This window comes from Martes martes, assembly GCF_963455335.1.
Source record: "Martes martes genome assembly, chromosome: 12".
Taxonomy (NCBI): Eukaryota; Metazoa; Chordata; class Mammalia; order Carnivora; family Mustelidae; genus Martes; species Martes martes.
Genome location: NC_137900.1, coordinates 86781095 through 86798569, shown reverse-complemented (window position 1 = coordinate 86798569; position 17475 = coordinate 86781095). Strand labels below are relative to the sequence as shown.

The following is a 17475-nucleotide window of genomic DNA, read 5'->3' as shown; positions in this document are numbered from 1 at the left end:
AAAAGATAAAGTGCTTCATTCATTTAATAAGTATCTACCATATTTATTCTCACAGTTTTCTCCACACTTGCTATTTCAATATAGAGAATAAAGGGATTCATAGGAGCGCTGTGTAACCATCTGCCCTGCAGTCAGCTGACAGTGGCAGAATTCTCTAGAGTCTTGGTCTCCTAACACTTCTCCTTGGGCAACTCCTCCAAATTCACTCCTTTTGTAGGAGACTGTTTCAGGCAGTGCTTTCAATGTGTTTATGAGAAGGTCAGTGTGGGAGGGAGGGATTCAGGTCTTGGAGAGTAGAGATTGATTACGTTTAGAAGAACTTTAGAGAAAGAAGTCATTGGTGTTTGAAGGGGCTTTGGAGTCAGGCATGAGTTTGATCTCTGCTCTTCCACTTTGGTTGTGGGAGCTTGAGCAGATGACTATAGCCTTATAAGCTTTAGTTTTCTCATCTATAATATTAGGGTCATGATAGAATTCTGCCTGTTATAGTGATTTTGAGTATTAAATGAGGTAATTTACGCAAACATTTACCAGAGCTTATTTAACAGTTAGCTCTAAATAAATGCTAGCTCTTATTGTAATAATAAATATTATTATTAGGGTTCCTTGCAGCATCCATCTTTGTCCTCCTGTGACTGTGTAATTGGCCTGAATAATAGAAGTGGGTCTGATTTTAAAACCTGGGCTCTTTCTGGCACACTGCTGTGCATTTCTAACACACTTCAGTTTGTGAAACACATTCACATTTCTCATTGTGATTCCTCTAGCCCCTCAGCTCCAGTTCTTCCGAAGGAAAAGGAAGAATAAACCATATTGGGCTGGGTCTGAAAGGGGGTTGAGGAGAGAGTGGTAAGAGGGCAATATACCCACTTCAAAAAGCTTATTTTAATTTTAACCCTTGGATTGCCTGACAAGGTCAAAACACTTGCTATTTTAGAGACAACTTAGCTAGCTATTGGAATTACTGTTTCCCAACTGAAAAACATGCATGGTACCTTTGTGCATGCAGGAGTGAGAGAGTGAGAAAGAGCATTGTTGTAAAAGAATTACTTTTTTTTTTTTAAAGATTTTATTTATTTATTTGACAGAGAAATCACAAGTAGGCAGAGAGGTGGGCAGGGGTGGGGTAAGCAGGCTCTCTGCTGAGCAGAGAGCCCGACGTGGGGCCCGATCCCAGGACCCTGAGATCATGATCGGAGCTAAAGGCAGAGGCTCAACCCACTGAGCCACCCAGGTGCCCCGAGAATTACTTTTTTTAATTATTTTTTTGATGGCAGGCAAAACTAAAAAAAAAGTCAGTAAATCTAATATTAGATTCTAGGTCATATGAGAAGTGAAATTTCTGTAAAAGTTTTAAAAACTGATTTTATGTATTTCCTTACCCTAGTTCTGATCTTTTTTTTTTTTTTTCATCCTAGAGTTAGAAGGTTAAAGATGGAACCACTTGATTTCTCGAGTACCTCCATCTCTATCCACTACCAGGAAACAGACTCATAGAGGAAGATGGGGGAAACTAACATTTATTGAGTTATTGCCATGTTGTCCTGGTAGGCATTTTGAGTCATCCGTGCCTTCATTCCATAGTTCAACAGATTTTTTTGGAGAGCTGTCTGTGCACCAGGCACAGTGCTAGCCATTGTGTATAGAGAAGTCAACAAAGCAGACATTATGGCTGCTCTCATAGGAGGTCAGAGGCCAGTGAGGAAGGCATACACTGAAGGTGTACATAAATACATAATATCCAATTGTTAAGTGCTGTGAAGGAAATGAACAGGTTATGGGTAAGAGAGTAACTATGGAAGGGGCTTCTTTCTACAGGATTATCAGTGAAGGCTCCTCTGAGGAGTTACCATATGAGCTGAGCCTTTAATAATAACAATATTAATAACTAATAATAATCCTCACAAGCCTTCTCTGATAGGTAGGTCCTGTCATTATCATTTTACATATGAGACAATGCAAGAAGCTGAGAAAGAGCCTTCTAGATGCAGTGAATACCGTTTGCTGTGTTCTAGAAAGTGGGAGAAACAGGTACACATACACACACACACACACACACACATACACACACATTTGGGGCACTTCTAGAAGGCCGTCGTAGCTGAGCTATGACGAGCGGGCCGGGGAGCAGCAGAAATGATGTTGGAGAGTTAGGCAGAGGTCAGATCATGCAGTACTTTGTTGGACACCGCAGGAAATTTGGATTTTATTCAAAGTATCATGGGAGCACTCATTGAAGGAATTTAAGCAAAGGTGAATATCCAATTTGAGTTAAAAAAAAAAAAATCCAGCTTGTGTTTCAAGAACAAATTGAAGTAGGTAAGAGTATAGGAGGTCAAGAATGTATTAGAACAATCCAGGTGAAACTTCATGGTATTTTGGTGGCAGTGGAGATGCAGAGAAGTGGGATGGTTTTGAAATACAGATTTTTCAATTTTAAAAATTGAGTTAAAACTCCCATTACATAGAATTTACTGTTTTAATGATCTTAAAGTATATAATTTCATGGTTTTCAGTATATTCCCAATGTTATACAACTATCACCACTGTCTAACTCCAGAACAATTCCATCACCCCAAAAAGAAACTTCATACTTCTCAGTACCCTGTACCTTACCCTCCCCCCCAATATCCTGACAAACATTAATCTATTTGTTTCTATAGATTATAGATTGCCTAATCTGGACATTTCATATAACTGGGTTAATTTTTATGAAATGGCTTCCGTCTCTTAGCATGATGTTTTCAAGCTTCATCCATGTTACAGAATGTCAGTACATTATCCCCTTTTATGGCTAAGTAATATTCCATTGCATTCATTTTTCCTATCTATCCATCAGTTGGTGGACGTCTGGATTGTTTCCATTCTTTGGTCATCATGAATAATGCTGCTGTGTACACTTATATACACATTTTCAGTTCCCTTGAGTACACCTATGAATGGAATTGCTGAGTCGTATGGTAACTATATGTTTAAGTTTTGAGAAACTGATGAACTATTTTTCCATAATGCTGCAGCATTTTACATCTTCACCAACATATCCATGCTAACCCTTCTTATTTCTTATGTTAAAAAAAATTGTAACCATCCTAGTGAGCGTGAAGTGGTATCTCATTGTGATTTGGATTTATCATTTCCTTAATGAATAATGAGGTTGAACATTATTTCATGTGTTTATTGGCCATTTGTAAATTTTCTTTGGAGAAATATCTATTCAAGTTCTTTGCCTTTTAAAGATTGGAGGGGCTGCCTGGGTGCTTAGTGGGTTTAAGTGCCCAATTCTTCATTTTGGCTCAGGTCTTGATGTCAGGATGTGAGATTTAGCCCCTCCTCAGGCTCCACACTCAGAGGGGAGTCTGCATGGGATTCTCCTTCTTCCTCTCCCATTGCCCCTCCCCCTGCTCTTTCTCTCTTTCTCGCTCAGATAAATAAATTAAGTCCTTAAAGATTGGATTGTTTGTCTTTTGATTGTTGAGTCATAAGAACTGTTTATATATTCTAGGTACTAAATTTTTGTCAGCTATATTTTTTCCTATTCTGTGGATTGTCTTTTTGCTTTCTTGACAGTGCTTTTGAGACACTAGTTTTCCATTTTTATAAAGTCCAGTTTATTTGATTTGTTGCTTCTTTTGGTATCATGTTAAAGAAATCATTGCATAATCAAAGGTCATGAAAAAGTTACACCTATATTTCCTTCTAAAAGTTTTGCAGTTTTAACCTTAAACTTAGCTCTTCGATCCATTTTTTTAAAAAAGATTTTATTCGGGACTCCTGGGTGGCTCAGTTGGTTAAGCGGCTGCCTTCGGCTCAGGTCATGATCCCAGCGTCCTGGGATCGAGTCCCATATCGGGCTCCTTGCTCGGCGGGGAGCCTGCTTCTCCCTCTGCCTCTGCCTACCAGTCTGTCTGCCTGTGCTCGCTCGCTCTCTCTCTAACAAATAAATAAATTTAAAGAAAAAGATTTTATTCATTTATTGGTCAGAGAGAGAGAGCACAAGCAGGGCGAGTGGCAAGCAGAGGGAGAAGCATACTTCCTACCGAGCAAAGAGCCCCATGTGGGATCCCAGAATCCTGGGATCATGACCTGAGCCAAAGGCAGGAACTTAACTGGCTGAGCCACCTAGGCATCTCAGTGCATTTTGAATTAATATTTGTATATGATATGAGGTAGGGAGTCTAAATTCATTCTTTTGTGTGTGGCTATCCAGTTGTCCCATTTGCTGAAAAGACTGTTTTTTTCTCTATGGAAATACATTTTTGTAGTAGACACTAGAATTTACTAAGAGACTAGGTAGAAGACAGGAAGAAGAAAGAAGAATTTATTACTGATTTAATGCTACTACCACTGGATTAGTGGTAGTAGCATTTCCTGAAATGAGGGAGAGTGTTGTTATTTGGGGTGGGATGGAGTGAGGAATAATGAAAAGTTCAGATTTGAACTTGAGTTTCAAAGTTTGTGATACTTTTCTATATTGTATAGACAGTTTGATGTATGAATTTGGAATTCCAGGGAGAAGTTTGAGATAGAGATAAGATTCGGGTGTCAACAGAATGTAGATTGTGCTATAGCTTTGGGGATGTGAGATACCTAGGGAAGAAATATACAGAGAGACAAAAGAGAGCCCAATCTAGAGGCCAGGGAATGCTAACAAACAGAGACTATAGAGGTGAAGAAATCTGCAAAGGAGACTGAGAGACCAGAGAGCACTGAAAAAAACAAAGAGTGTATATCATGGAAGCCAAAAGAGTAAGAGGTTGATAATGTAGGAGAAGGGTAAAGTAAGTAAAGGATTAGAGTCCTTGTGAAAGTAAGAGGCAAGGGGGCACAGAATATTAGTAGAGAGATTAACCTTTAATGCGATGAGTGACACTCTAGTGTAGGAGGTGTATGTGGTTAAATTCAGGTTAAGTTTGTGAATTTAATTATGGGAGCAAAAGAGAATTCCTTTCTGAAAGGTCTTCTTTTCTTAATGAAGAATAAGAATATTTCTCATCTGTTGGCAGTATATAAGCAAAGGATAGGAGCTGAGGTCATGGCGAGCTCATGAGGAGTTTGAGGAGAGAAGCACAAGTATGCAGTGGTGGTCTTGCATGCATGGGGTGCAGATTGGATCAGGAGCTATAATAGGCATGCTATCCAATGTTGAGTGTTTGAGGTTTATCATCATGAAGTTAAAGTCAAAAGAATCTGTGCAGTTACAGGATTTTTCTCCAGCAGTATTTGGTTGGGGAGTACAGAGGTTTGGGTTTATCCAAGGTTGGCATTCTGCCAGTTGAGTCCCATGGAGTAAGAGAGTATTAAAACTGTATTTACAAAGGAATGATTATAGTGGTTGATCATGTAATCTCAAGGGTGTTATTGGGAAATAATGGTGACATCATTTATAGTGGTAGATTTAAATTGTGTGTTGAAGAATTTGGGGGACTATTTGAACAAGTGAGATGAAAGTATATTAAAGTATAGTTACTGAATAGATGTTCTAATTTGGGATTTTGGAGTTGGTACAGATCCCTGGTGTACCCACTGTAAGTGACTGAAGGGAGAAGAGATAAAAACACATGGGATGACATGGTCTAGGGATTGAGACACTTGGGTATTACATGGATTTTCCTTTAGATGGGATTGCCAAGAATGATGATAGTTGTTGGGGTGGAAAGAAGACTCCTCAGTGAGAGAGAAGCATGCCTGGAAGGTTGGTGGGTAACAGAAACAAAAAAAGTAGGAGGAAGGGATTGTATAGTTGGAGGGCTTGGGTCTCAAAGCAGTAGGGATTTTTGCAAGAAAGGAGAAATAATAGTTTAGAAATAGTGGGGACAAGAATACCTATTCAACATCCTGGCCTTGAGGACTTGGGTTTAAAAAAGAAAAATACAGAACAGTCTTCTGGGCAGCAGAGGAAGCAGTATCCTCAGTGACCAGCAAGTTTCAATTAAGACAAAGCAGTAGAAGGAATATTTAAAAAAAAAAATTTAATAGAAGAAATGATTTAGGGTGCCTGGGTGGCTCAGTTGGTTAAGTGACTGCCTTCAGCTCAGGTCATGATCTTGGAGTCCCAAGATCGAGTCCCACATCAGGCTCCCAGCTCCATGGGGAGTCCACTTCTCCCTCTGACCTTCTCAGCTCTCATGCTCTCTTTCACTCTCTGTCTCTCAAATAAATAAATAAAATCTTTTTTTAAAAAAGTGATTTATGGAAGTTTGCTGATTAGTGCAGGAGTTTCAGAGGGTAGTGGAAGTTTCAGGAGGGAGAATAAGTGTGTGGGAGGAATTGAGTATGTATAGGGCAGTTTGGGTATTGTTGTTAGGACAATAATGTAAGACCAAGGGTCCTTGAACTTTAATATAGATGACTGAAATAAATAGATTTACGCATGAGGGAATTAGTCCCCCTAGGCTCTGAGAAGGCAAGCCCTTGGTTCCAGTGCTGCAGGCCTAAATGCTTCCTCACACATGGAGTGTGGCAGCCTCCCATGCCCCTAATTCCAGAGTCTCAAGGAGTGGTGTAATTTTCAGGGAGAGCAGCAGATGTCAGGGTCTAATGGTGACTTGTCCCAGGCCACACCATATAAGTAGCAAAGCACATTTCCTGACACCAAACATCAGGTCTGCTCGCCACTCTTAATTTGTTTATTTTGGTTGTAGTGTTCATTTACCTTACTGCAGGCAGAGCTGGATCTATTAGACCATTAGAAAATGAAAATTAGGGGCGCTTGGGTGGCTCAGTGGGTTAAAGCCTCTGATTTCAGCTCGGGTCATGATCCCAGGGTCCTGGGATCGAGCCCCACATCTGGCTCTCTGCTCAGCGGGGAGCCTGCTTCCTCCTCTCTCTCTGCCTGCCTCTCTGCCTACTTGTGATCTCTGTCTGTCAAATAAATAAATAAAATCTTAAAAAAAAAAGAAAATGAAAATTAAAGGGGGAAAAAAACCCTTAAAACAAGACAGTGTTTCCACTTTGGGGCCATTTTAGGCTCTGAAGGAGGTCTGTGCCAAAAGGATGAGAAGTGGCTGGTGAGTCCTCATTGTGGCCCATTGGCGTCTGCATGACTATGACTGTATGCTTTACTCTCATGCATGTGTTCCTTCCACAGGGTCATGTAGGCACAACAGCAACCAAGAAGATCGACGTCTACCTCCCCCTGCACTCGAGCCAGGACAGACTGCTGCCAATGACCGTGGTGACAATGGCCAGCGCCAGGGTGCAGGACCTGATCGGGCTCATCTGCTGGCAGTACACAAGTGAAGGACGGGAGCCAAAGCTCAAGTAATCCTTCCTCTTTTTGGCTGCTCTAGTTTCTGGCTGTCTTCTGGCCACCCCTGCTGCATTCTGGGCCCAGTCAGTCTTTCTAGGCATTGGCCTGGGAACCAGACGTCCACGCGGATCCAGGTCAGGTTGCTCACCGGATCTTGGGTCTGTGTATCTCAGGCTTATCCCCGAGAATCTGCTTATGAAGTAGAGTGATGAGTTTCTAAATCTAGACATGAAGAAATACATTTTAGCAGTTTTCAAACCCTTTTAATGATGCTTGCTGGTTGAAGTTGCATGGGAGGCCATAGGAAGGAACTAATATTTGTTGAACACCTACCATGAGTTGGGCACTAATGCTGATCTCTATGTACCAAATTTCTCGTTTAATTCTCCTGGCTGTCTGTGAGGTAAGCATCATGATCCTTATTCTGCAGAGGAGGAAATTCAGAATCAGAGAATTGATACTTGCTAAAGGTCACACTAGTGGTAGATGGCAGAATCAAGATTTGACTTCCGGTCTGTTTGATGCTAAGGTTTTTGGTATTATTTTCTTTTGGTGTGAATTACAGTCTTCTTTGTCAGTGGTATGGTTTTTTCCTCAGTTTCTAAGCTCTGTTTATGATTAAATTATTTTATTAAAAGTGTAGCACTTGAATAGACTCCTGCCTGTATATCATAACCCGAACATCAAAGTGCTTTGCATATGTTGGTTCTCTACTTAAATGTCTCATCAGATAGCCAGCCTCTTCTAGTTTCCTGTGCTCTCTTGAGCAGTAAGGTTTGGGTCAAAATATAGTGGGTGCCTTCGTTTTGGAATGGATTCTTATGGAGACTTTCTCTTCTCTTAGAACAATCCAGTCTGTGGTCAGTTGTTTTGTTATTTTTTTCTTCTTGAGGTGCATTTAATTTGTACTTAAATTATTCTTTGGGGGCACCGGGGTGGCTCAGTCAGTTGAGCATCCAACTCTGGATTTCAGCTCAGGTCATGATCTCAGGGTCGTGAGATTGAGCCCCACATCAGGCTGTGGGTTCATGGTGGAGTCTCCTTGGGATTCTGTCTCTCCCTCACCTTCTGTCCCTCCCCCTCCTCATGCGCACGCTTTCTCTCTCTCTATTTCTAAAATAAATAACATATTTTAAAAAATAAATTATTCTTTCAAGTTCTTATGACATTGCCTTCCACTTTGCCTGAATAAATTGTGAATATAAAGATAATCTTTACTGCTTCTGTGGCAATAGAAACCTTTCAGCCAAGCCTTTTCAACCGTGTAGGCTCAGAAAAGGTTTGAGTCAACAGCTCGGCCCAAGGCTGACCTATAGTGTTATCCTTTTTTTCAACATGAAGTAGAAGCAAGAAAACAGGGAAAGGACCCAAAGTGCTAGGGAATTTGTACATATCTGAGTTAACTAAGATATTGCTTAGTGCAAGCACTGAGACCAAGAGACACACAGGGCTGCCCAGAGTTACGCAGCTAGTAGTGAACAGAGTCAGGAGTCTAACTGTGACATAACGTTATGGATGAGGAAACTAAAGCTCAGAGAGGCTAAGTAACCTTCCTAAATCACACAGTAAGTGGTAGAACTGGCATTAAAACCTGGGGATCTCTGGCTTCAGAGCCCTAGCTGTTCTCTATTACATTATACTCCCTACTCTAGTATTATGGGTGATATTAAAATATTCACTGAATCCGTACTTACTGGAAGCACAGTGCTAGATCTTGGCATACAGAAATGAAAAAGGCACTTTATGCTACCAGGGAGCCTACTGTTTAAGGTAAATAGGTAATAGTAGTATTTTACAATAGCATGTGAAATCGGGTTCTGTGAGAACACCTGACCCCATAGTCGGGGGTGAGAGTGGAGTCATGAGGAGCAGCTTTGATGAAGCGACACCTAAGCTGAAACTTGAAGGAGTAGGGAAAGTGATGCGGAGAGGTTGAGAGGAAGGTGTTCTAAAACAGAGGGCACAGCATGGACTTTGTTATCATGGTCCTTTAAATTCAGGCTTTGAATTCTGTATTCCATTCCAAATACATAGCAGTGATAAATGAAATATGTTATTGACATACTTGGACTTTAATAACAAGATAAACATGCTGGTAGACTAAAAACAGAACCAGGTATGGAAATAGGCAGTGTGTGCAGGGAGTCGGTTCTTTTAGGATGGTACTTCCCAGAGAACATGTTGTGAATAAGTTTACTAGAGTGTGAAATATTGACTATTAACAGGCTTCAGGGTAGCTAGGCAGGGCCTGGGGCACTCAGAGCCCCCAGCTGTCATTTCTGGGTGAGGAAAAGTCTCATCCATCTACCCACGTGTGGTACACATACTGTTATTTTCAAAGCATGCCATGATGTCAAAAGAGTGGACAACACTGCTTGAGGGTATGGAGACCAAAGGAACTTCATGCCTGGATCAAGACCAGTGGAAGTCTCACTGCTGGAAACTAGAAACTGGGATGGGACTGTCCTCCTTATGAAAAGAAACTGAACAAAGCTGTCTGGGCCTGTGGCTTGTTCGAAGTTGTGTTTCTGGGGCAGAGGGGGAATAGAGATAGCAGTGCAGCTGGGACCTGGCCGTGACATGACTGGCTTTACGATAGCCCTGGTGTTTCCAACGGATGGGAACCCTGAGCTGCCAGGATAAGACCTGGTTCTAGAGTGACGGTCTCTGCTCTGATGGGGATGGAGGATGGTGCAAAGCTGTTTAAGAACAGGGAGGTGTGGGAAGGAAGGGAGGGAGAGAGAGAAAGAGAGAAACTGTTCCTATTCAAGAACTAGCAAATTAAGACTCCCAAACAAATGAATGTAATGAGTACTAAGAAAGACAATAATCAGGAGATGAATTCACTCCCAAGAAAATACAGTAAGCGTTCTGAAAATCAACTTCAAATAAATATGTTTAAAATCATCAAAGAGATGAAGGAATAATGCCCATGGTAAATGTCTAAGAAATAGTGAAAGAAAACCAAGCAGATGAGAATTACGGGGTGGATTTAGAAGAGAACCAGTTAAAAGTACTGGAAATATAAAATGTATTTGTTAAAGTAACAAAAAATCATATGGGATAAACTCTAGACTGGGCACAATTAAGGAGGGACTGAGTTGAATGATAGTACCAGTGATTTCAATTACTAACTTGGGATGTAACATAGATAAAGAGATACAGAGAATGAAAAATGAGTGAGTTAAGAGACATGGAGGAAAGATGGAGAGCCTCCCACTAGTGAGGCAGAGAATGGAGGGAATCATGGAGAAACAGTATTTGAAGAGATAATGATGCCAGAGTATTTCCCAGATTGGAGGAAGATACGAATGAGTCTTCATATTAAAAGCACATATAGGGGCGCCTGGGTGGCACAGTGGTTAAACCTCTGCCTTCGGCTCGGGTCATAATCTCAGGGTCCTGGGATCGAGCCCCACATCGGGCTCTCTGCTCAGAAGGGAGCCTGCTTCCCCCTCTTTCTCTACCTGCCTCTCTGCCTACTTGTGATCTCTGTCTGTCAAATAAATAAATAAAATCTTAAAAAAAAAAAAAAAACACATATAAACGAAATGGAAGAAGGTTAGCCTTTTCAGAAAATGCTATTGGAACAGTAAGACATCCATAAACCAAAAAAATCAACCTAAACCTCATCTATCTTGTATAAAATTGATTCAAAAATGAATTGAGACTGAAATGTAAAACTTTAAACTTTCAGGAGAAAACAGAGTAGAAAATCTTTAGGACCAAGAGCTAGATGAAGAGTTCTTACACATGACACTGAAAGCAGGATCCATAATAGAAAACAAAATGATCAGTTGGACTTCATCAAAATTAAGAGCTCTTCTTTTACAAAATCTTTATTTCCTTTCCATTCCAGAAGCTGTCAGGCAGCCATTCTGCCTCTCCTTTCCCGTGGGCCGTAGTCTTCATTCAGCTTCACCTGGCCAAGGGAGATGGAGGGTGGGGGTGAAGGTGGAAAGATGGACCTGTTGCAAAGAGTCAAAACAGTAGAATTTAAGGCAAAAACACATCAGTAGACATATTTTGGTAAATCATATAATGAAAAAAGGGACACAGCCCACCAAGATTATAATATGCCCCAGCAACATAGTCCCAAAAAATTTTAAGGGATATGTAAAGCAGCATTGACTGATTCATAGTCATAATGGGAAATTCTAATGTATTCCAATCGAAACCTGATAGATAAAGCAGACAAAAAAATAGTAAGGACAAGGAAGATTCAAATCATTTAATTAGCAATTCTGAACCCCCCAAATAGAGATTGTCTCTTAGAGTAGTTTGTAAGCCTCTGAAATTGAGTACCCCTTATTAAGATTTATATTCCTGAGATATCTAGCACATTGACATTTTTTAGTAGTTGCTTTATAAGTATATTTTGAATTACAAAATTACATTGAGTCTGAATAAGCCATTGGTTCTTTGGAATTTTTTTACAATTCTTATGTGACAGTGGATTTCTCAGTTTTGTTTGTTATTAAGACAATCTATAAAATAAATACCTGGGATCTTTTCCTATTGGGCAGTACAGTGCAAGGTATTTTCTTCTAGCTTATTTGTACTTAAGTGTTATAATAGATCCTTCTTTGATCTTTTCCAGTGGGTTAGCTGTGTGAAGAGCTCTTCATTCACAGGAGGTCAAATTGCTAGATGCATGGTTTCAGTCTGGTTGTTAAGAAAACCATTTATTTATTTAGGACTATTATTCCCCTGTCTCTGAGCCTTGAAAACTGTCAATGGTAGTAGGTAGTAGGCTTTGGCCCCAGGGAAGGAATGGAGAATTTGGCTAGAATTTTTGGCTTCCTTTGCTCTTATACCTGTGACTCTTGAGCAAGATGGAATGTGATACTTAAGCTAATTCCCTGCTCCTTTTGATACAGTGATTTTAGGGAAAACATTTGCAAGAAATGAACTGAAATCATTTCAGTCTCTAGGTGGTTGAATTTTTAAATTTAGACTTTGTTATTTGGATTCATGTTTATTGAATTTTCATCAGAAAATGTGGCCTATAAAATTTCTGCTTAGACATTCATTTATATTTGGCGGGCTTACTACACAATAAACTTTTATAAATATTTTGTGGTTTCTGGAGACACTCTCTCTGTCAGAGAATTAAGTGTATTCTTATTAAAGCAATATCTTTAATTACTGTTATCTTCTTATATTTTTGACTATTTGGTCTATGGATGATTAAGAGAAGTGGATTAATGTTTCCATTTTGTTTCTGTCAGTTTCTCCTGAGATTTCAGCAGTTTCCACTTTACAAATTTCAGCACCCAACAGTATTCATGCATTTCATATCTTATTGTGAGTTCTACTTTTCTCAATATAAAACAGTCCTATTTGTTTTATGTATTGTGTCCTGCCTCTTTCTTTGCTTTCAGTAATCTGAGCTTTTTTGCCCCCTGTTCTTTGCATTTGTCTGATCTTTGTGTTCAGCCTATTATCTTTGCCTTTTTGTTTTAAATATGCTAAATAATTTTGTGAGGTTTTTCTTTTTTTGACCCTGTCTAAATCACTCTTTTTTTTTTAAAGATTTTATTTTTAAATAATGTCTACACCCAATGTGGGGCTTGAACTCACAACTCCAAGATCAAGAGTCTTGTGCTTCACTGACTCAGCCAGCCAGGCACCCCTAAATCACTGTCTTTTTATAGGGAAGTTTATCTTACTAACGTTTATCCTCACCATTGATGTGTTAGTTGCATGTTAGTCAACTTGTTTAAGTTTTGTGTTTTATGTTTTTTTGTTGTGGCCTTTCTCTGTTTTGATTTATTTAAAATTCTGAAGTCAGTTACCTATAAGATTTTTAAAACATTTTTTAATAAGCTTTATTTTTACAGTGTTTTAGGTTTACAGAAAAACCATACAGAAAGTTCAGAGTTGCCACACATCTCCTTCCTGACACTTGTTTTCCCCTGTTATTAACACCTTGCATTAGTGTGGTACATTTGTTATAATTGATAAACCAATACTGATACATTATTACTAACTAAAGTCAATAGTTTACATTAGGGTACACTCTTTGTATTGTACAGTTCTTTTTTTCTTAATTTTATTTATTCTTTTAGTAATCTCTATACCCAGTGTGGGGGTCAAACCCAGGAGCCTGAGATCAAGAGTCACATGCTCTTCCGACTGAGCCAGCCAGGCGCCCCTATATCGTGTAGTTCTAATGATTGCATCATAGAGAATTGTTCCACCACCCTAGAAATGCCCTGTGCTCCACTCTTTAGTCTCTCCCTCCTAACCTTTAGCAACCACTTATCTTTTTACTGTCTCAATAGTTTTGCATTTTCTAGAATGTCAGCTAGTTGAAATCATGCTATATGTAGCCTTTTCAGACTGTCTTCTTTCACTTAGCAATATGTATTTAAGGTTCCTTCATGTCTCCTCACGGCTTGATAGTTCACTTCTTTATTTAGCTGAATAATATTCCATGGTATGAATGTACCACAGTTGTTTTTCCATTCACCTATTGAAGGACATCTTGGTTGCTTCCAGTTTTTGGCAATTACTAGTAAATCTGCTATAAACATTTATGGCGGGTTTTCATGTAGACATAAGTTTTGAATTCATTTCCCAAGTAACCAGGAGTGCAGTTGCTGGATTGTGTGATAAGCCTTTGTTTAACTTTCTAAGAAACTGCCAAAATGTCTTCCAAGATAGTTACGCCATTTGGTATTTCTGTCATCAATTTATGAGTGTTCCTTTTGCTGCAAATCCTTTCCAGCATTTGGCTTTGTAAATGTTTTGGATTTTAGCTATTTTAATAGGTGTGTAGTGGTATCTCATCTTTGTTTGAATTTGCAATTCCCTTTTTGAGCATCTTTTCATATGCTTATTTGACACCTATCTGTATTCTTTGGTGAGCTGTCCAGATCTTTGGCCAATTTTTTAATCGGGTTGTTTTCTTATTGATTTTTCAGAATTCTTTATATACCTATCAGTTATGTGTTTTGTAAAGATTTTCTCCCAACCTGTGGCTTATATTTTCATTTTCTTAACAGCATCAGCTCCAACTTACCACCTTTTTCTTTCATAGATTGTATTTTGGCGCTGTACCTAAAAAATCATCACCAGACTCAATGTTACCTAAATATTATTATATGTTATTTTCTAGAGGTTTTATATGTTTTTTTGTGCTTCACATTTAGCTCGGTGATTCATTTTGAGTTAATTTTTGTTAAAGGTGTAAGGTCTATGTCTAGATTTTTTTTTTTAACACATGAATACCCACTTGAAAAGATTATCCTTTCTCCATTCCTTTTGCTGCTTTGCTCCCAAAGCCTTTGCTCCTTTGTTAAATATCAGTTGACTATATTTGTGTGGATCGATTTTTGACATATAAAAATTTTTAAACATTCCTTTTTAATGTATATTTCATCATATTCAAGAGTGAATCAGTATCTTTTGAGTAACACCTGTTCGTGAAAGAGAGAAAAATAAAATTCAGTGAGGTTTTATCCCGTCAAGAAATTGAGGTGGGAGGTATATACACCTGCTCTTTACAGGCAACCACATTTACTCTGCTTCATAGAAAACTTAAGGGATTTTTCAAGGGTAATTTTGACTAGTCCCAGTTTTTGTGCAGACTTTAGTCCTATGTTATGACTCTGTTGTACACTAGAATAGCTGTTCTTTGACTTCTTCTTTTCAGTAGTCCCTTAAATATTCAACATATTTCACTGTTCTCTTACTTACTATTGTTCTTTATGAGGCTGCTGACGGGTGAGCTACTAAAAGCTGGAAGAGTTTTGCTGTAGTCCAGAAAGCTGGAGTAGTATACTTTTGAGATTATTGCATTGCTCAGTGAGTGGCAGTTTCCAGAAATAGAGTAGTGCTGTTCGAAAGAAAGATAATGCAGTCATCTTACAACTGTTAGAATGGCTGTCATCAAAAAGACAAGATATAACAAGTGTTGGCGAGGATATGGAGAAAAGAGAACCCTTGCGCACTGTTGGTAGGAATGTAAATAGGTACAGACACAATGGAAAACAATATGGAGGTTCCATAAAAAAATTAAAAATAGGGGGCGCTTGGGTGACTCAGTGGGTTAAAGCCTCTGCCTTCAGCTCAGGTCATGATCCCTGGGTCCTGGGATTGAGCCCCACATCCATCAGGCTCTCTGCTCAGCAGGGAGCCTGCTTCCCTTCCTCTCTCTCTGCCTGCCTCTCTGCCTACTTGTGATCTCTGTCTGTCAAATAAATAAATAAATCATCTTAAAAAAATTAAAAATAGAATTACCGGATGATCTAGCATCCCACTTCTGGATGTGTATCTGAAAGAAATGAAAACAAGATCTTGAAGAGATATCTGCATGCCCATGTTCATTGCAGCATTTTTTTTTTCACAGTGATATGTTTCACAGTTTTCATTATATGGAAACAACCTGAATGTCTGTCTATAGATGAAAAGATAAGGAAGATGTGGTATAGATACACATAGTAGAATATTATTCAGCTGTGAGAAAGAAATCTTGCCATTGCAACAACATGGATTGACCTTGAGAGCATTATGCTAAATGAGATAAGTCCGAGAAAGACAAATACTGCATAATATCACTACATATGTGCAGTATAAAACCAAATTCATAGAAACAGAGATTAGAATCATGGTTACCATGGACTGGGGGATGGGAGAAATGGGGAGATACTGGTCAGAGTACAAACTTCCATTTAGAAAATGAATACATTTTGGGGGTGCCTGGGTGGCTCAGTCAGTTAAGCAAGCGCCTGACTATGGATTTCAGCTCGGGTCATGATCGCGGGGTCATGAGATCATGCCCCCTGTCAGTCTCTGTACTCAGTATGGAGCCTGCTTACGATTCTCTCCCTCTCTGCCCCCCAGAAAGAAAGAAAATGAGTAAGTTTTGGAGATCTAATGTGCGGCATTGCAATTTCAGTTAGCAATACTATTTTATATACTTGAAAGTTGCCGAGGGAGTAGATATTTAATATTCTTACCCCCCAAAAGAAATGGTAATATGTGATGTGATGGAGGTGTTAGCTAATGTACTTGGTGGTAATAGTTTTGTAATGTGTAAGTGTATCAAATACACATATGTTATAAAATGATTAACACGAATAAACTTACAAGTTCTTAGAATATAACATAGTGGTTAAGAGTATGGGATCCAAAGCCAGAGTCTGGGTTTGAATTCTGGCATTAACACTTTGGTGTGATCTTGGATGAATTACTTCAATACCATATACTCTAGTTATCTCATGTGTAAAATGAGGATAACAGGGTAGTTATGAAAATAAAATGAGAAAATACATGACACGTACTTAGTAAGTGTTTATTTCTGTTGCCATTAAATACTGTAACTACAGCCAGCTACTACTACGACCAGTACTGGTAGTAGTTCAACAACAGAAGTATAATTTAGCTCTTTCTTAATGATTCAAAGAATTATACTGTGCTATGATACACTGGTGCCCTTGTGGGCTTATGTAAGTATATAAGAATATTTGATTTTACATTATGTTTTCTGACAACTTTGCAATTTGAATTCTTTATATTTCCCCACTTTTGCTGTCTACATAACCACCTCTTTCTGCTCTCCTATTTCTGGGTTGCTGCTTCTAATTTATTTTCCTTAGAGTCATCATTGAGAACCACTTACCTAGAGAATATGGCCCAAGAGGCCCTTCCCATTCTGAACCTAAACTATGCTCCCATGCATCCACTCTAACACATCACATTCTTTAACTCGCAGCTTTTTGATACCACTGATACCATGTCTGCTTTTTGCTGTTTCCTTGGTCAGAAATGGCCTTTCTCACTCTTCTCTGGATATCCAGCTTAATCTTGAAGGCTTCAATTCTTTGTTATTCCTTCATTCAGCAAAAATTTATGGAGTCCCAGGCTCTAGGTATTGAGGATAAAATGGAGAACAAGAGAAATGTGATCGCTGCACTCAAAAAATTTACAGTTTGATGGGGAAGAAATTATCAAGTGTAAGAGCATTTTGTAACTGGCTCATTTCACTTATCATTTGTATTCATTCATGCATTCAATAAATATTTATTGAGTGTTTGTTATATACCACACATTTTGCTGGATATACAATGGTGAGTGGAGCCAGACATGGTCTTTCTTTCATGAATTCCACAATCTAGTGAGGGAAATGGGCAAATAATTCAAATAATTAAACCAAATAATTAAACCAAATAGTGTTTGCATAAAAACGGAGTTAAGTAACGTGAAGGAAAGGAATGCCA

General features: G+C 39.0%; 1 protein-coding gene across 5 annotated transcripts in view; it reads left to right on the top strand.

The window, feature by feature from the left end:
• MAPKAP1 (MAPK associated protein 1) overlaps window positions 1–17475 on the top strand; it is a 243106-nt gene that overhangs the window by 101922 nt on the left and 123709 nt on the right. For all 5 annotated transcript variants that reach the window (XM_080820352.1, XM_080820349.1, XM_080820353.1 and 2 more), the window contains one exon: window positions 7088–7260. In XM_080820352.1, coding sequence (XP_080676478.1) covers window positions 7088–7260 — 173 coding nt within the window. The remainder of the gene's footprint in view (window positions 1–7087; window positions 7261–17475) is intronic.